Raw genomic sequence first — 14,545 nt, 5'->3', positions numbered from 1 at the left:
AAATAAGCAGATATAATTGAGATGTCTAACGTCTAACGTTAACGTAACGTTACGTAACGTAACGTAACGTAAGCAGATATAATTGAGATGAATAAAACATGAATTCATTCAAGAGCATGACTGAATTTCCTTATTCTCACAGTTCGTGAGCAGTAAAAAACAGCCTGTTTATCTGTTTAAAAGTTTCTCATTCTCAGGGCACCTGGGTGGCACAGTCAGTTGGGGGACGGACCCTTGGTTTCGGCTGGGGTCATGAGATCGAGCCCTCAGTTGCACTCAGCACAGAGTCTGCTTAAGGCTCTCTCTTTCCCTCTGTCCCTACCCCTGTTCCTGCTCTTGCTCTCTCTCTCTCTCTCTCTCTAGAAAGAAAAAAAATCTTTAAAAAAAATTAGTCTGACTCTTGATTTTGGCTCAGGTCATTATCTCAGAGTTGTGAGATGGAGTCCTGGGTGGGCTAGGCATGGATCCTGCCTAAAATTCTCTCCCTCTGGCGGCGCCTGGGTGGCTCAGTGGGTTAAAGTCTCTGCCTCTGCCTCAGGTCATGATCTCAGGGTGCTGGGATGGAGCCCCGCCTCGGGCTCTCTGCTCAACAGGGAGCCCACTTCCTCCTCTCTCTGCCTGCCTGTCTGCCTACTTGTTATCTTTCTCTGTCAAATGAATAAATAAAATCTTAAAAAAAAAAAAATTCTCTCCCTCTGTCCCCGGCCTGGCTTACTCCTTTCTCTCTCTCTCTCAAAAGCAAAAAAAGAATTCTGCATTTGCAGTTAAAATTGTAAAGAGCATATTAAATAAAATTTAGTATTAACGGTCTGGATCTTGATTATATGTACAGTTATCTAACAGTAACTTAGTCCCAAAATAATCTTCAAGCTCGGTTTTAGTGGAGTTGCATCAAAATCACTATTATCATGCCTGTTAGTATTATAATACTATTATTATTGCATAATTATTGTCAAATAAATGGTAAAAACAAACAAAAAAAACCCCACCAAAAAACCCCTGCAGAGTAGCTAAGTTGGTAAGATTGAAATTCCTCCCTACCGTTTCACCTTCAACAGACTGACCTATTAATTTAATACCATTTTTACTTATGATAAAATAAAAAATAATTACATGTCTGTCTGTCTAATAAAATACATGCCAAACATGCCACCGTGGGGTGTTGTGCCTACTATATAGCTTTCTTAACTATTTGTAACTTTTCTATCAAGCACATAACTATTCTTATAATTATTTAAAAACTGATTTTAAAACAAACAAAGCAAACACAAACTTGCAAAATATGAAAGAACCCTCCAGAACTCCTACTCTTGCTTCCCTACTCAAGGCAGGACCGCCTTCATGCACACTTGACAAATGGTTACCTAATTTTAAATGCAATATCTATTGATTATGGAACTTAATGTTATATATATATTATATATAATATATACACATAATAATTATTTTGAAAGTAATTCTAATAAATCTTCAGAAAAACTTTAATTAAAATACATTTTCCAATTTATATGACACATTTACAGAGTGGCAGAGCACTGGACTGAGAGTCCAGAGATGAGTTAGAACAAGAGCTCTGGCACCTACTAACAGGGTGACTGTGCTAAGCCACTTAAGTCCTCACCTGTACCCAATGGCAGAAAGGACTATGGTCCAGCTGAAAGTCACACGCTTTAGTCTTGGACCCGCCTCAGGTCACATCCTGGTGCCACTGCTTTCTTTCTGTCATCCTAGAAAAGCTGTTTAGCCTTCCTGTGTCTGACACAGAACAGCACAAAGCAGGCTCAGGGTGCCCCGGCCAAACACTAGACACACCCAAGAATCTCTACAGCTATCAGAGCCGATCAGCTGAAAACTCAGCTTTGAGTCCATTGAGTCAGTTGCTTAACAATAATGTTACGATGGGTTCACTGAAAAGAACGGCCAGCTCTTGTTCTACCGTAAGCCCATTCGAGGAAGGGTTTTCTTTAGTCAGCATCACTATTTAGGTGACTTGATGGGTGGTGGCTATTTATTTTATTTTATTTATTTATTTTTTTCAGGGAGAGAAAGAGAGGGAATGGGGGGGGGTGGGGAGGGGAAGAAAGAGCAGCAGACTCCCCGCTAAGCAGGGAGCCCAATGTGGGGTTGGATCCCAGGACTCTGAGATCATGACTTGAGCTGAAGGCAGATGCTTAACCCCCTGAGCCACCCAGGCACCCCAAGGTGGTGGCCATTTCATTTATGCACAGCCAACATTTGAAAGGGTGAGGAAACCATTCTGTTTCTTTGAAAATGGAACAGAAAGTGTTTTTTATTTGTAGTAATACCTTAAAAACATGAAACTGTCTAAGATATCAGAGTCTAAAATATTGTTGTAAAATACAAAAATGACTAAAAATGAACGTAATATACTACTCACACTGTTAATCTAGAAAATATATGTTGATTTAGCAAATGAGGCTGTCAAGAACAGGAGCATTATTACCAGCACTAGTGTGGTACCAGAATGAATTATTCTTAATCTTACTTCATGTTTTTCAATATTATATCACAATCATCTGTAAGTGGAAATTTATTATTTTATACTTATCCTTACACAAGTCAAACTTTAAACCAAATTCAATTCTCCACGCCGCCTCTCAAAGAGGACCTGAGCACCTCTAGAACTGTCTGGTGCACTTTCCATTTCAGGGAAAGAAAAGTCCCGGACACATGGTCCTGCCGTTGCCCAGACTGACACAAATAAACTACGAGAAGCCTCCACTTGATAACGTTCACAACGGCCGGAAAAATGATCGTGTTTACTTGTTCTTTACGATGAATATTCAACCTCACAGTACATGTCTTTAAAAGCACATCCTATGGGTAACAGACCAACATAAGTACTGAAGGCTCTTACAGAACATCTTAACCCTAGAATCTGTTAGAGGGAAGAATTTCTGCATATGGTTTTTGAAATCCCAGATTCTCTTTGTGTTGTATAATAGCCTTAAAAAAATGACCCTCATAGATGTCCCAGCTAACACCACTGATGCCGAAAAGAAGTTTCCGAGTCCTAATGTCCTTTAGGAACAATGTGTAGTGGGCATTAGTTACATACACTCCTCTGATTGTCTTGTGAATTACAGTGCATTCAAATATGAATGAAGGCTGGGATTAAAAGCGAGATTTTCTTGTATCATTGAGAGCATAATCTTGTAATGCTTGTAATCTCTTAAGATTTAAAATAATTCAAATAACATGTTTGAGAAACAAATGTTGTCACAATTTTACTAGACCCCTTTACTAATGAACTCAGAAGATGTGTGTTTGTGCCACTCAAGCGAGCCAATTTTTTCCCATGTTTGCAACACTTTGTATTTTGCCTTTGTTTGAAATAAATATATCTTAACTAAAACATAACACAACAAACGAATTAACCTTCTCTCCCACTGATCACGAAATTAGACAATGCTTCCTTCCAGGGCCGCTGCTCTTCATCGACCACACAGCGGGCTGCGATGGCAGTTCTGGGCTTGATTCCTGCCCTAGGAGCTCAGGACAGTGCCAGCCGTGCTGTGAAACGAGCACTGTTGTAAGCAGCATATCCCACCGGTGCCTTCACCTCGGCAAGGCAAGAGTCCAGTGAAGATGAGCAAACAGTCCTGTTTTGGAAGCGCATTCTGCCTTTGAGTCATTGGACTGCCAACGAGGATTCAAGGTAAAGCCTCCCCACACCTGTGCCTCCTCTCCTAGTCCTTTGTGTAGGAGAAACACCAGAGTCGATTCCCTCATCTAATTCTAATCTGGTGACTCTTGCTGCCTTCAGTGGTTATGTCTGCGGCTCTCTATTCTGCTGAATTATCAGGGCAGGTACTCTACAACTAGCTCTCTATGCCCAGGAAAACACCCCCCAGACAGTTGCACCTTCTTGAGACTCCCCAATGCCATAATTCATTAGCCCTAAAATCAGCCCTCCCCTGATAGTCCATTAGCCCTAAAAAGCCATTCCTAAATAAAATCCACATGCTTTGAAAACACAAAGCAGATCTCCATGGATTTCAGTTAATTAGATTTTACATCAATACACTGAATCATCAGGATCAGCTTTAATGTTGTTTCTGTGAAGAAATGTTTGCAGAAGATTACTTAGAACTTATGTTGAACTAAAGTCAAACTAATGGCTTACCAAAAAAAAACCATGACTACCATTTCCATTCCCACCACAAAGATTCCTTGAGTTCCCTGTTGTACTTGAATTAAAAAAAAATTATTTGCTAAAAAGAATTTAAAAAACACAATTTTCAGTGGCCACTGCCATTTCTTAGTTCGAGTGGTCGGCTTTCATGTGTTATTTCAAAGGTTTTGCTCATGCTGTTTTATTCTACTGAACAAAAGGCAACTGAAGAAAAGTATTATTTTCTTGAATGGAATTTTATGTATGTTACTTTCTTTTTACTTTCAGCAATATTTAAGCTCAACAAAGGAGTCAAGGATTCTATTCATTTTCTTTCTAAAAATGAGGGAAAAATTTAGGCTAAATGTTAAAATCTTCAGTATAGTTTCATTTCCTCTTGAAGACCCTGACAGACTGCTCCCTTACGGTACAGACTCGTTCACTGTGAACCTTACTTCTAATAGAATGAACTGATACTGTTCCAAAACTGCTTGGTGGGTTAATTTACAAACAGTCATACATATTGAAAAATTAAGAAATGGCTTTCATAAAATTTCTATTCTCATCAGAAAAAAAAGAGATTCTAATTCCTGGGGATATATACTTGTACCTTGAGCTTTGGCTTCTGCTCAAAGGACTACCTAGGATGCGACATCGGGGCAAACTCATTAGGAATCTCATTCCAAATGGCAACAACAGAAGCTCACTGTCAAACCCAGAAAACATTCTTATGTCACTTAATTGTAAAAACTGTCAATAGTTCTTTGTTTGTTCATTTGTCTTTTGGTAAAATGTCGAGAATCCCAGACTCTGCTAAATGAACCGGAGGATTTTTTTTTCCTCCCAGAATCTTATATTCAGTCCCCCTCCATTTTTAAAGGATCTTTATTAACATTTGAGACTACAGAACAATGCATATTTGAGTAAATAAAACTTACCACTTGGAGAATGTCTTCATCTTTTGGCATAACACTAAGTTCTAATGTTGTATCACTGAAATTGAACATAAAAATTATTTTAGGGGAGGTGAAAGTGTATCAAAAAGACATAAAAAAAAAGGTTTGCTCAGAAGGATTTTTTAAACTTGCTTATGAGTTTAATTTTTTTTAGCCTTTATTTTTCAAGCCCAAATCATTAAAATAAAAATAAGTCACTTTCATATATAAAGCTAATCATGAATGAAAAGAACACATACTGACATAAGTTTGCACTATTCTTAAGTAGGCAAGTCTTCTTTATAACATGTTTCTAATTTAGGAACATGAAGTATATTACTTATACTCCTGGAATAAAACTCCTAAGTATATATTTATTTACTATTTTAATTCAAGTCACAGAAAAAGCTGTAAATTTTTACCACATATTTTCACTATTTATAAAGTCAAAAATACATTCACATGGAAATAACAAAAGAACCCTCAAATTTAACATTTTAAGTAACATTAAATATCTAAATTTTGAAATAGTCCCTTTTGGCCTCAGAAGTGAAGGGAACTGGAGTTCACCACCAAAACTATCAAAATGACTCATTTTAAAAAACTGTACAGCATCTCAACTATTTGATTTCTTCTCTGACTTAATTTTAGAGCCTTTACAGAAACAGCTCAAATTCTCACTTTCTTTTGGCACTATAAACTGTCCAGTTAAAAATGACAGAGAAGTTTCTCGAGGTTTAAAAAAGTACAAAGGGGTAAATTATACCAGTCTTGATCTGGAATTACATTTGGAAAACGCAAGGATAGTGGACTATCCCTGTTAAGTGAGTCAGTATCTAACTCCAACAATTAGCTTTTTCTTCCCCCAATACAATCAAGAGATTAAAGAAACAACCAAACAACAAAAAAGAAAACAAAACCTAATAATTTTACTGGTGTCACTTTTTGTTAGATTTGAACCCTTATCAGGTTCATGAATGCTCAGTATAGTAAACCGTAAGAACCACAGGTTCAAATAAATAATAATAAATATATAACAAATAATAATGAATATATAATAAATAATATATAATAAATAATAATAATTAGATATGTAGGTACTTGTATTTCAATATTTGGAGTTGGTAGAAAATACAAACTGATGTTCAGATAAATTCTTCTACAAGGATACATTTTACATTAATACCCAGCAGAATCTCAATGGCTTTGTGCTGCGTTATCCATTTGCTACCAACTGTAGACAAAAGGAACACAATTGTTTAAAAGAAAATAAGATAATGAAAAAATAGTGTTTCTCTATTTTTCCAATTGCTTCATCAGCTGAAAAAAATCAAGACTGTCATTCCAAAGTGTTATTACTCCAAAAGATAAACTGCACCAGTAACAAAAAAATTAATGTGGACTTTGAGGAAACAAAGATTAAGTTATGGTTACTTTGGGAAAATATTATTTTTCAAGAAGAGATGTTTAACAAATACACTAAAAAAAACCCTTAAATTACAGGTTGATAAAGCATATCAGTGTATCTATGATGATCTAAATTATTTTAAGGGAAAAAAAATTTGGGTGATCTCCCCACTGCCTCTGGGGTGGCCTTAAATTCTTCATTAGTTCCCTGTTTTCTCCAATACTTAAGATCAAATAGGGATCGTTGTCAGGAGCACCTAGAATCCAACATTAGAGGGAAGATTTAAGATTTGCTTTCTCTGAGAATTTCATTATATATTAAAACAGTAAGAATACTCAAGAGAGCAATAAATCACAATCACATCATCTAATTATAAAAATGATAATGCATTAGGGCATTCAGGTAAATAACTTAGATTATAGCATGAACTGTTTTAGACATCATTACAGGAACTTCATAAAAGTCTTCAGAAAATAATGAACTTCAATTTAATTACAATGGGATGATCCAGGCAATGGGACCCCAGTCAAGGCCTGCTCTTGACAGGAAATCAACATGGTAACCACTTTGGCTTTCAATTTATTTATTTATAACTAAGAAAAATTTTCTCAGTGTGTGGTAAAAAGAGAGTAGGACTAAGTTATCTTTAAGGTCTCCCAGTTACTCTGTACATATTTATTTACTTTGAGAGCTCAAAAATGCTATCATTCTGTAGCACGTAGGCAGACAGATGAATTCAAAGAGAATTTCTTGCTGTCTTTGTTAAAATAAATGAATAAATTTGAGCCAGGAATATTACTCAATAAGAGTATTATTCAATAATAAGAGTATTATTCAATAAGATATCAATAAAGATATCTGAGTAAGAGGTTTTAAAATAAAATATATGTGCATTTATTTATACTTTTATTATAACAAATTATAAATTTAATTGTCATTTCAAGCAAAAGTGAGGAATTTACGGTAAATCTAAAACATGTTGCTTTTGGATTCTAAAGGACTTTAATCACAAATCTGAGAGATTTGCTGAAGCAAAGCACCAAGTAAGCTATAACCAGGTCCTTGTCCTTGACAATTCTCAAATGGTTGACCCACTTGAAGGGAAAGTCCCACAGCTCCCCATTCCATTGTAGGATATAGACAAGACTATACTGAATCTGCTTGCTTCACTGATATATAAATATCCATTTTTGGCCAAAATTAATCATATTTTGAGAATCTTACCTGTTCTGAATTAAAGCAATTACTTGGGAATAGGTCTTTCCAATCACACTTTCTCCATTGACTTTTATAATTCGATCACCTTCAAAGAGGAGTAAAAAAAACACATGAGGAATTCCTTAAAGGTCATTTCTGACTACTTTTGAAATATTCCTTGAGTAATGTACTTATTTTCTATATATTCTTGCTCGCTGTTTTTTAAAGTGTCTTTCACAAACATGAATCTAAATTTTAATACATACAGCTTCTGATGAAATATAGCTATGTCTTAAGAGCCCTTGTCAATGATGAATTTAGAAACTCTAAAAGGTATCACTAAGTGACCATGGGTATACTCTTATGCCCCATCATTTGTTTTCTCAGTTGCAGAACTCCTAGTTATTCCTCTGTCTATTCCGTCATTTCTATATGCTGTATTATAGCATATATGTTATATGCATATAACATATACATGTATATATATACATACATATATACATATATAACACATATGTTATATATGCTATAAATAGTGCTATATTACAAAACTGAAATATGGGTATGCACATGGTTTTGACTTTATGTGTATTAACTTGTTCTTCATTTTAATAAAGAAAAGGGCATTTGGATTACCAATAAGAACTCAGGGGGGGCAGAAAGGAAAAGACTGAGAGAGAAAAGATAAGGAAAAACTGGAAAATAGAAAAATAAAAAGTATCTTCTGTGTGCTTATCACAGTGTCTCCAGATCTTCCTGATCTCGTGAGGCTTAGAATATACATGATACGTGCTAAGTAACGGAATCCCATATGGATGCTAATATACATATTACATATATGTTAATGAGATTGGAACGAGATTGGAATTATATATATGTTAATGAGATCGGAGATTGGAACCACGACAAAAGAGATAATTAACACATCCTAGTAAATCTTAGCAACGACATCCGCTGTTTACAGTATTTATAGCTGAAAACACTACATTTTATGCAAAAGGCAGTAAAACATAGTTTTTCACTAATTCCCACTTTAAATTACTTAATGTTCAAAAACAAAAGAGTAATTATTTTAGTGTGTGTATTAAATCTCTGCTCAGGTTTTATTAAAATCACATATCGCTGAATATTTTAGACTAGCTACTAGACCACAGCCAGGGAACCCTACAGAAGAAGCAGGGCTTGCCTCGCACTGGAGACCTAAGTCACTCTTCATAGTGCAAATCAATTAATTCACCTCTAGCAGATAAGGCACTTCGAGAACTTGGGAGATCCGAGATTGTTTTAGTTATGTCCGTAAATATCTTCATCATTTTGCTATTTTGTAATCCTTGTCAAAATTCAAAGTATGTTAAAACGGGTGCTTTTAAAAGGGCCTCCATGAGTCCGTTATCTAAGTGGTAACCAAAAGTGCTACTAATTTATAATTTATATTAAATTATTTCTGTCCAAACCCGCCCATTCGGGTATCAAGAAACAAACAGCTAACTAGGTCTCAAAAATAGTAATAAGTGATGTGAAGACACAGGAAAAAAACATACAGAAGGAGATAAAAATACGGAAAATGAAATATGGAAGAAGGACGAAATGAAGTAGAAAAGAAATTTGAAAGTATTGTTTAAAGAAGAGTATCAGTACCTGTGCATAATCCAGCTTCAAAGGCAGGTCCTCCTTCTTTAACCTGTTTAACAAATATGGTATCCATTGGTTCCAAGCGATTTCTTTGTTTTCCTATGGGAAAGAAGAAGCCCAAAGCATGATTTTACTTCACTTTATTTCATTAAAATACCAAAATATAAAATGGTATTTTAGACAATTAAGCAAAGACTTTGAATGAAGTGCTAAACACATATTTCTGAATTTGGATGGTAAAATCATAATTTAGGTGTTTTCATTAATTCAGACATTATTTTTTTGCTTCTGTAACATAACCACCACCAAAATAGTAATGGTGTCCATTTAGTGGGTACATAATGTATGTAAATTACTACACTAAAGACTATACACACCCTGAGAGCTAACTGCCATAGCACGTAAGTGTTACTACACTACTGCATAAAAGGGGAAACTGAGGCTAGGAGAGATTAAATCCTCCAGGGTCATATAGCTAGATTACACAGGCAGTACTCACTCTGTTGCTTGTTAACACTGTATTGTGCTAAGCACTAAGTTATAATTATGACTAAGACAGCCCTTTCCCTTCAGGGACTCTAGTGGGAGAGAGACATACAAACAAAAAACAGCACTACAGTTAAAAAAACAATCCTAGCCAAATACGACATATAGTCATGGCAATGATGAGCACATAATCAACTCTGTAAGCCAATATTTCACAAATTGCTGTCCACGGATCGTCTGCATTAACACTGAATGCGCTTGGTAGACATCAGTGTTTCGGGGTTCAATCAGAAATCTGCTTTGCGGCGCCTGGGTGGCTCAGTTGTTAAGCATCTGCCTTTGGCTCCGGTGATGATGCCAGAGTCCTGGGATAGAGTCCAACACTGGGCTCCCTGCTCTGCGGGATGCCTGCTTCTCCCTCTCCCACTCCCCCTGCTTGTGTTCCTGCTCTTGCTCAGTCAAATAAATAAGTAAAATCTTAAAAAAGGAAAGAAAAAAGAAATCTACTTTGTCAACAGGTCTCCCAGGTGATTCTTACATACAGTGACATATGAGAACAACCAATAGTTTCAGTAAAACAGAAGTCAAGGATGAGACGTCAAGGATGCCCAGATGAGAGGGCATTTAAGCTAAGCGATAAGCACCAAGATGAGGATTGTGGTGGGAGAAGAGCAGAGGCAGACAGTGGTTCTCAACGTGTGGTCCCCAGACCCGCAGCATTGACCTAACCCGGGAATGTGTTAGAAATGCTAATTCAGGGACTCCATCCCAGCTCTACAGGATCAGAAACTTAGGTGACTGTGAAGAGCATTCGGGTTTGGGAACCACTGAGACACAGCCCTGACTTAAATAACATGACTGAGAAAGCAGATATATGTAGGGAGTAACAGAATAATACTCTTTAAACTGCAGTGCTAGGCAGAAACATGGTGTATCACAAAGGTGGCTCCAAAGAAATTTCTTTAAAAAGGAATACACATCAGTCACTCCTTTTACATACTTATTTACTCTTTTGCATACTTGTTTACATACTATTTACTCTGAAAGCAGAGTCCTCTAAAGAAACGAATGACTAACTCAATCACAATGCAACAGGACACAGTGGAAATTGCTTAAGTTTTTGGGGTGTGTGTGTGTGTATGTGTGTTTAACAAGGCTTCATGCTGGGCGTGCAGCCCAACACAGGGCTTGAACTGATGACCCTGAGATCAAGATCTGAGCTGAGATCAAGAGGAGGATGCTTAACTGAGCCTCCCAGACATCCCAAATTGCTTGTTTTCAGAAGCCGGTAGATACAGATCCAAATCCTTGCTTCCCCACTTGACAGTCCAGGTGCAATTAAGTAAACATTTTTGCTTTATTACTATTTTTTCTTCTGTAATATTAAGAGATAAGTATTCTATATTTTTACATCCTTGAAGAGTTTCCATGAAGACTAAATAAGATACCATGTGAAAGTACTCAGCACAGCACGTAACTGATTACGTCAGTTATAATTCCTAATAAACGTACATTTCCACTCTTCATGGTGCTTAAATGAAAACTAGTGCCCTATTTTAAGTCTTTAAGAATTAAAAACTTGTAAGGTAATAAAAACACACATGCAAAGTATCTATTATCCAATTTAAAAGACTGTAAATATGTATCAGATATCTTCCCAAAGAAACTTTATAGGGCCTTCTATATTCGGATGACATGAAAATATTACAAATCCTTTTGTCATTTCAGATTAGTTATGACAGAGAGCCATGACTGCTTTCTCCATGAAGCTTTGGAGGAAAAGAGAACTGATATTCATTAAATCCCTACTTACTATAAAGAAGAATGTCCTAATTCTTAAGAGATGTTTGTTAAATTAGTTAGGGACTAATTGTTATCATTATATTACTGTATTATATTATTATATTTCTATAATTATACCTGCAACTTAGTTTTCAAATGGTTGGAGGGAAAAAAATAAACCAAGATACTCAGACCCCCGGATACACACACACACACACGTGGACAGAAAGATAAAGCAAAGAGAGCAACATGTTAATTGTTGAACCAAGATGGACAAGGACTTTGCTGTACTTCGAAAATTATAACGAAAAGCTGGGAGAAACTTCTTGTATGTGCCAGGCTTTATTTTTTTTCATAGAATGTATCACTCACTACTTAAAATTGCCTTTTTATTTGCTTGCATTTTGGTTTGTCCCGCCCATTAAAATGAAGAGCAGGGATTTCTGTCGTGTTCTCTGATACCCATCGTACCTAGAGTGATGCCTAGCACAGAACAGGCATTCAATAAATATTCAATGAATGAATACATTTGTTATTTAGTTTAATTCTCATAACAAGCTTCAGGGTGGGCAACAGGATCCTAAGATTAACACTGTAAGTAGGAGGAGACAGACTAAGTAACTTAGGAAAAAGGCGGAGTCGCATTTGAACCCAGGTCTGAATCCAAACATGGGGTTCCCAGTTATGTCAAAATAATTTAACTACGTACTCATTTGTCAAGCTTTACTAAATACAAGTAGACAGTTACTTATAATTACTCTGAATGGAAAAAAGTTTCTTTTCAATATCAGTTGCTTAAAATGCAATTACTTTTGGTAATCAGGATAGGTTTCTCTGTAGCCAACTCAACATTTACAAGAGTTGGCATTTAAAGAAAATCGTCTATTTTTTCTTAGCTAGAGATCTGAAGGTTTAGTAAGTTTCGTTGAATCAAGTCATTGCTTCCATGGATTTAGAAAATAATAGATTTATATAATAAAAGAGAAGCAACACTTTCCTCATTAATGTCTTCTAGTCTAGTATGTCTGGAAGATGATTATACTGTACTTATATTTGAAAATATTAAATGTAAATGACATTAATGAAGTCTATAAAAAAAGTTAAAAGTTGGCTGGGTGGCAATGCAGTCACTTCTGAAAATTCTGATAGAAAATTTCACTTATGCAAAATAGACACAGTCCAAAATAATTGTTTTAATTTCTATAAAAGAAATATTAATTCCACAATGATTGCCATTATAAAATCAGAGACACTGTACCACTGACAAATCTTTCAATACACTACACCTGAAAACATTTGAAGGTGGAACAGATTAAAATAGGGGCCAATCTTACAGCAACAACTATCACATCTGCTGAGAATTATACTTTTGATTCTTGTTGTCACTTTCCTCTCTGAACTTTCTCTAAACTCTGACTTGCTATTCCTGCCTAGATATTATCCAGTTCCTCTGGACAACACAAAATTGGTATCCCTTAAATACTTCTTTTTAATTTTCATATTCCTTGACTGTCTTGAGTTAAATGCTTGGCTCATTAATTTTAAGGCGTGTCTTTTCTTAAGGGGAACCCTCTTACACTGCTGGTGGGAATGAAAGCTGGTGCAGCCAGTCTGGAAAACAGCATGGAGGTTCCCCAAAAAGTTAAAAATAGAGCTACCAAAAGACCCAGCAATTGCACTACTAGATATTACCCAAAAGAAACAAACATAGTGATTTGAAAGGGCACATGCATTCCAAGGTTTATAGCAGCAAAGGCCACAATAGCTAAAATATGGAAAGAACTCAGATGTTCACTGACAGATGAGTGGATAAAGAGGATGTAGTGTATATATACAATGGAATCTTACTCAACCATCAAAAGAATGAAATTTTGCCATTTGCAATGACACAGAAGGAACTAGAGGGTATTATGCGAAGGAGAAAAATAGTCAGAGAAAGGCAAAATATCATATGATTTCACTCATATGTGGAATTTAAGAAACAGAGCAGATGAACATAGGGGAAGGGAAGGAAAAATAAAATAAGATGAAAACAGAGAGGGAGACAAACCATAAGAGACTCTTAACTACAGGAAACAAACTAAGGGTTGTTGGAGGGGAGTTGGGTGGAGGAATGGGGTAACTGGTTGAAGGGCATTAAGGAGGCACTTGAAGGAATGCGCACTGGGTGTTCTATGCAACTGAAGAATCACTAAATTCTACCTCTGGAACTAATACAGTATATGTGACCTGCACTGAATTTAAATAAAAAAGTTAAAAAAAAAGAGTGTCTTCTCTTTATAAGTCACACAGAGAAAGACAAATATCACAGGGTTTCATTTATTTGTGGAATCTAAATAACAACACACAAACAAAAAACATAAAATTCAGAGATAAACTGGTTGTTGCCAGAGGGGAGGGAGTTTGGGGGATGGGTGAAATAGGTGAAGAGGATTAAGAGGTAGAACCTTTCAGTAATAAAGTAAATCATGGCAATGCAGCACAGAAAATGTAGTCAATAATACTGTCATAACTCGTGTGGTGACAGATGGTGACCACACTTATTATGGCGAGCATTTTGTAATGTATAGAAATGTCAAATCACTATGCCACACACTTGAAACTAATATAATATTCTGTTAGCTATACTTCAATTAAAATTTTTTTAATTAAAAAAAGGATAATTTTAAAAAGTGCCTTCTTTTTAATATATTCTACTGGTACTTGAAATCAAAAATATCAAATTTAAGATTGTGTTATTCCATCTCTTCTGTCTTTAATTTTTTAAGTCAATAATTTCAGGATGTGGCAAAACTAAAAGTCTGATCCTAAACTGTGGTAATTCACAAGGAAAAATGATTCTTTACTTCCCTATATTATCATCTGGCAGGGCCAGATAGCTTCCCTAGCAATTCTTAGCAAAAATCTCTTTTAATTCTACATCTGTGTTTTATAATATCTAATTTTTTTGAGAACACATAGGAGTGATTC

The 14,545-nt window shown here is 35.8% G+C and overlaps 1 protein-coding gene across 1 annotated transcript in view; it reads right to left on the bottom strand.

Moving 5' to 3' along the window:
- ARHGAP21 (Rho GTPase activating protein 21) overlaps positions 1 to 14,545 on the bottom strand; it is a 136,989-nt gene that overhangs the window by 41,421 nt on the left and 81,023 nt on the right. The window contains 3 exon segments of the mRNA XM_047740098.1: positions 5,074 to 5,128; positions 7,703 to 7,781; positions 9,314 to 9,406. Of these exon segments, the coding sequence (XP_047596054.1) occupies positions 5,074 to 5,128; positions 7,703 to 7,781; positions 9,314 to 9,406 (227 nt within the window).

Source organism: Lutra lutra, chromosome 8, assembly GCF_902655055.1.
Source record: "Lutra lutra chromosome 8, mLutLut1.2, whole genome shotgun sequence".
In the NCBI taxonomy this organism is placed as follows: domain Eukaryota; kingdom Metazoa; phylum Chordata; class Mammalia; order Carnivora; family Mustelidae; genus Lutra; species Lutra lutra.
This window is presented reverse-complemented; position numbering and strand designations above follow the sequence as displayed.